The sequence below is a fragment of the Triticum urartu genome, unplaced genomic scaffold (assembly GCF_003073215.2).
Source record: "Triticum urartu cultivar G1812 unplaced genomic scaffold, Tu2.1 TuUngrouped_contig_5473, whole genome shotgun sequence".
NCBI classification, from domain to species: domain Eukaryota; kingdom Viridiplantae; phylum Streptophyta; class Magnoliopsida; order Poales; family Poaceae; genus Triticum; species Triticum urartu.
In genome coordinates this window covers 1-6,157 of record NW_024116151.1, presented here as the reverse complement: position 1 = coordinate 6,157, position 6,157 = coordinate 1, and the positions used below count along the sequence as shown (strand labels likewise).

The 6,157-nt window shown below is 45.5% G+C and overlaps 1 protein-coding gene and 1 pseudogene across 1 annotated transcript; both read left to right on the top strand.

Moving 5' to 3' along the window:
* Nucleotides 1–4,990: 4,990 nt before the first annotated feature.
* On the top strand, nucleotides 4,991–5,338 carry LOC125529271 (pyruvate decarboxylase 2-like; the record flags this gene model as incomplete). Its single annotated transcript, XM_048693677.1, has 1 exon — nucleotides 4,991–5,338. A coding segment is annotated over exon 1 (342 nt), but the record flags the coding sequence as incomplete, so codon positions are not given.
* A 2-nt stretch (nucleotides 5,339–5,340) lies between these two features.
* Nucleotides 5,341–6,143, top strand: LOC125529272 (annotated as a pseudogene).
* The last annotated feature ends 14 nt before the right edge of the window (nucleotides 6,144–6,157 follow it).

Genomic DNA, 6,157 nt, shown 5'->3' with positions numbered 1-6,157 from the left:
ATGGGATAAGGGAGGGTGTGAAACCTAGTAGCCCTGTTCTGTGGAAAAGGGAATGGTAGAGAGAAAGAACATACCATTCTGTACAGAAATTTGGACAAGCTTTGTGTAGGTAATGTTCAATATTAATGTGCGAACAAAAATGTTAACAATTTTCAACATGATAACTGCCATGGTGTACTGACCGGGAACTACTTACTGAAGATCACATAAGTGCGACTTTTGGCATTTAATGAAGAAGAATGTATTCACAATCAGAAAGGTATGTTCCGATTCTTATATGATTATGGGTTATAATTTGACCGTTCTTATCATGGGTTATAAAACCGAAAACATTGTTAATTATATGCATAAAATAAACAAATAAATAAATGTGAAACTTCATTGTAAATTCATCTTTGCCACTCCATGTAATCGGAAACAAAAAAATTATAAACACGTTGATGCATAAGACAAGCGATGGTCTTGAGGCAGGAGGGTCAGAGGAGGGCGGTGAAACCTAGTCTGTCTCCAATGTGGTCTTCTCGTTGGTCCTATGGCGATACGCCGTAAATCCAATGGTGAAAAGTAATCAAAGTGGGTTCTCCCTAAATCCAACTGTCCAAATTAGAATATCAAAAAAAAATTTACAAAGTTCTACAGATTAAAGATAACTGACAGACATTAGTACAAGAGCATACTTGTTTGCTGATGGCAACTATAATCTAAAATCCAAAAGCTTAAATAACCTCAAAGTTGAAATACTGCATCCTTGTAGCTATGTCTCCACTGACAAATTGACTTCTTGCTAATAGAGAAGCCCAACGATTGGTGGTAAGCAACAAAAATGCCTGTAATATGGTAACTGCACTGATACTTTCTTTTTTATCGTATGTCCATAGTATCGTATAGTAACACACTAGTAGTATCCACTTCATCTGCAAATAGCAGCAATAAAATTTAGCACGAAAGAGCATAATTTATATATGACCAATTGTATCGGTTGTACAATCTTTTATTTTGAGGAAAACATTAGACAGTTTGTACTCTGTACTACTTGCTAATTCACAAGATATACTGTGCAGTAGCAGCAATCGATCATCATTCTCTGTTCATCCTCTTTCTCGGGACCAGAGCAAGCATACCGCCAGTCAATCAACCTTATATAAGGCCCTAATGAAAAGTGAAAACTAGGAAGAAAGAGCATCATCTACAATAGTTAGTATTCTGATCATCTGGTGCAGACTTGGGTACGAACCGTGGCAGTAGAATTTTCAATGTCAACGTCGACAACAGCCCAACTGAAGCAGCATGACCAATAAATATATTTATTGGGTGTCATACAACTTAGAATAATTTTAAAGTACTTTTCATGTTTTCGTAACAACCCAATTGAAGCAGCATGAGTAATCAATAGAATTATTGGAGCTAGCAAAGCGGTGCATATATATATATATATTACACCTGCTATTTTTCACAGTTGATGATCGTGTCTTGTTACTATTAATTAACGATGTTCTCTCCTCCATTATCATGGAGAGTACGTACGCCAGTGCAATCTCAAGCAATCCGAGGATCGTGCAGAAATTCTCATCCACTTCTAGCTTACATTCCTCGGGTAAAATATAGCGCAAGGTCTACAGGTAAGCGATTATAGGAATCCAACAGATATAAACCATCGTCGCCCACAAACTTGATGTACATCACTACTCCATGCTATGTCCATTGGACAATCTAATAAGCCGATCTAATTAGAATTTAGAAAGCCTGACCTCGACAGAGCTGATATTCGTTGTTGATCCAGGAGAAGCATGCCAACAGGGTCGGTCCTGAGATTTTGGGGGCCCAGGGCAAAACCAGAACTCGGGGCCCTTAGTATAAACAGTATAACAACAATAATGAATATATGTATAAATGAAATATTAGTAATAGTCACTTAAATACGTCCAAAGCAATATACATATGAAATCATTCTACATGTTACCTTTCAAAAATTAAATTCCTTGATGCAAAGTCACTTATGATGAGGTCGATGTCAATCACATCCAATAATTACTTCTCCATGCATAATGTTGTCAAACCATTTAAAATCTCTTGAATCATCCTTGATCTCAAATAGTTACTTGATAATTTTAACTCTGAAAACTTATTTCAACTGATGCGATAAATAGATAATTCCAGGAGTAATAAATATGAAATAAATAAATTAAAGAAAGTATTGATATAATTGGAATTGCGGAAGCGAATACCAATTTACTAAAAAAAGATTATAACCAATAGAGGCATTGACTTCTCTGGCATACTTGAAAATCACTATATATAGTAGACATTACACCATCTAGCAAAGTGGATTTCATAATTTTTAATTAGGAAAAATGCAAAACTAGATGTTCATCAACACTAGAAGATTCTGCTTGTGAACCTATTGAAATAACTATACTATTAGGACCACTTACATTTTCATCACCAATATTGATGTCAACATTTCCATCTTGTTCAGATTCAGAATTCCTACCAATTTATTTATTTTCCTCCAAAACAACAACCGCCAATCCATTATTTCTCTTGATTTCTTTTATCCAGAGAGCCTCTCTGGTTGCATCATCCACACATTGTATCATTTTTAAACGTGCTAAAAATAAATAAATAAACAATGACTTAATGGTTAATTGATGAGATCTATGCACCATGCATGTTAAGGATAAATTACTTAATCAGTACTAAATGTATAGTGCGTAAGTATTAAGGATTATGGAGTACCTTGGATGATCTGATCAGCTTTGGTGGTAGGGCGTTCAACAATGACGCGATGACGTGATGCGGAGTTGTGGACTCGTCTTGCTCCAGGAATTAGAAAAGAAATTAGATCGGCGAATCGGCAATGAGTGTGTGCATGTCCAGCGCCTGAAGGCCAGAGATCAAAGCGGCGCCGCGTACTGAGTATTCTGATTAGCCTCTCACGATCGGGGGCCCCGGGAATAGGGAGAAGGCGAACTGGCGACCGGAGGAGGAAGGAGCAGGGCGGTGTGTTTGTTATCACAGAATGGATGGCGTAGAATATGGCGTGATGATTTTGTTCGAGCTATAATTGCTATGTGATGGAATTGAAAGAATTGCTACATTGTTTTGGAAAGGAGAAGAGGGATAATCGCTAGTTCGATACGTTTCCTTTTTCTGAGACAAAGTTCGATGCTTTTGCTTGCGTCCAGCCCTCCCTAAGGGCCGGCCCTGCATGCCAACACGGCGGAAGCGGCATCCATGTTGGTCCGTGACAAATGGCGGCAACGTCGCCCACCTCCTTACAGGATGAGGCAGCTCTCACCTCGTGGCAGCGGCCGTCCATCCTCAACAATGAGTTGACTCCTATGTCCTTGCCAGAGGAGGTCCTCGGATGCGGTGGATACATGGGGAATCAGTGCGCCATAGTGACAGAGAGGCCACCATCGACGGCAGTCTACACGATCTGCGCGGCAATGGCCACAGAGATGCTCGATGTGACAGAGGCAAAGGCGACCACAACTCTTAACCGGACAACACCGGATCAGACCGAGCTCATGGAACCCTCGATAACTAGCGAAGGTGCTGACGACACGATGCCAAGGAGGATGGTGGCAGCCTACGGGGAGCGGCCGAGCGGCCCATCCCCTGCGTGAGCGTGCACGAGAGACAGAGAGTGAGGGAGAGGGAGGAATCCGGGATGGGGTAGGGCACGAGGCTACGTGGTGGCGGCGGCGCTCGGACTCTTCGAGCGATAGGGCAGGACGATGGAAGTGAGATGAGGTGTTCACATTTTTTTGCTGCCATTGGATAATATTTGATTAAAAATTAAATTGGTACATAAATACTTTAATAATAAGATAATATTCCATTACAAATTAACTAGGTACATAAATGCTTTAATAACGAGATTTCTTAAAAATGGTTATTTGTTTCCTAATTAATGTGATTGAGCGATTTAAGGTAATTAATTTAGTTTTGATCTTTAGAGATTGATCGTGATTGATTCTTTCACATAACGATATAACTAAATAACTTGCGTCAGTATGGAAAGTTCTGATCAGTTCAGATTTTTTCGTTGTGTGGGGGTGATGCGAAACTAAACCGGTGGGGTGGGGGAGGGGACGAAAAAACCAGCGAAATAAAATGGTTGAAAGTGATGGGACGAAAATAAACAGTGAATACTATTCAACCAACTCGGAAATTAGGAATAGATATTTAGAGTGAAACTTGAAAAAATACATGAATGAAATAGGGTATATTTGCACCCACCTAAAAATATATTTCTCAGTGCCAAAAAAAATCCAGAAAAGTTGCACGCGTACATCTTCACATTCTGTGCATGCATATAGTTTCGTGGAGAGGCGGCCTTTTTCGGGCCTTTGTAAAAAGACAAAAAGGGGGGGGGGGCTCATGGAACGCTATTTTCCAGCACTAATATTTTTCTTTTCTGCAGATGCAAAATGAAAAGATATTTTTCGCAAAACTATGTGTCATGCACATATTTTTGCAGAGTTGTACGCATGATTTTTTTGACATTTTAAAACCCGTTTAAAATGCGTTAAATAAACGTGTGTAGATGCACCTAGTTTCAGGACGTCCTCACTCATGGAACTTTTCTTTTTGAAAGGAAACGTGTTGCTATTTTGTGAAGAAGAAAACCAACCTCGGCCCGGCCCCCGACCACCTTGTGGCGTAAGAAAAACTTTGTCTTGCTCTCCAAACCAAAATCCCTCCGTATTAACACCCGATTCAATTCACAAACGAAATAATGCCTCTTCCGACTCCCTCCACCGCCGGATGACAGGTGGCCCCGAGGAGGCTCCCGACCCCACGACGCAGCGACATAGCAGGCGACAAAAACGAAAGCAAAGCACTCCTTGCCCGATTCTATTACTTGCCGTCCTTGATTGTCTCGTCATATAAATAGCCACGACCAACACGGGTCAAACCACCCAAGAAAACAGTTCTCGCCTCCCAATCGCTCCTCGCGTACGTACCTCATTCAATCGACCGACCTACCATGGAGACGGGCATCGGATCCGTGGACGGGCCCAAGGGGGCGCCGAGCGGCGCGGTGGCGTGCCCCGCCACGTTCCCGGCGTCGGCGCCCACCTTCGTCGGCTCCCCTTCCGCCACGCTGGGGCGCCACCTGGCGCGGCGCCTGGTGCAGATCGGCGTGAGCGACGTGTTCGCCGTGCCGGGCGACTTCAACCTGACCCTCCTCGACCACCTCATCGCCGAGCCCGGGCTGCGCCTCGTCGGCTGCTGCAACGAGCTCAACGCCGGCTACGCTGCGGACGGGTACGCGCGCGCTAAGGGCGTCGGCGCGTGCGCCGTCACCTTCACCGTCGGCGGGCTCGCCTGGTGCAGATCGGCGTGAGCGACGTGTTCGCCGTGCCGGGCGACTTCAACCTGACCCTCCTCGACCACCTCATCGCCGAGCCCGGGCTGCGCCTCGTCGGCTGCTGCAACGAGCTCAACGCCGGCTACGCTGCGGACGGGTACGCGCGCGCTAAGGGCGTCGGCGCGTGCGCCGTCACCTTCACCGTCGGCGGGCTCAGCGTGCTCAACGCCATCGCCGGCGCGTACAGCGAGAACCTTCCCCTGATCTGCCAACTCGAACGACTACGGCGCCAACCGGGTTCTTCACCACACCATCGGCCTCCCTGATTTCTCTCAGGAGCTGCGGTGCTTCACGCCGGTGACGTGCTACCAGGCCGTCGTCAACAACCTCGACGACGCCCACGAGCAGATCGACAAGGCCATTTCCACGGCTCTCAAGGAGAGCAAGCCGGTCTACATCAGCGTCAGCTGCAACCTCCCCGCCGTCCCCCACCCCACCTTCAGCCGCGACCCCGTCCCCTACTTCCTCGCACCAAGGTTTGTAGGAGTATGCTCCCTTCGTTCTTTTCTGCTTTTATTTTCTTGATGATACGTGTCGTGCCATGATCGATCATGCGCTGCATACATGCATGGGAAGATATATTTGACGGATGAATTGACGTGTGCAATGCATGCAGGATGAGCAACCAGATGAGCCTGGAGGCGGCCGTGGAGGCGACGGTGGCCTTCCTGGACAAGGCCGTGAAGCCGGTGATGGTGGCGGGGCCCAAGCTGCGGGGGGCCCCGGCAGGGACGGGAGTTGCGGGGCTCGAGGACGCGGGGCGGCACACGGGGGGGG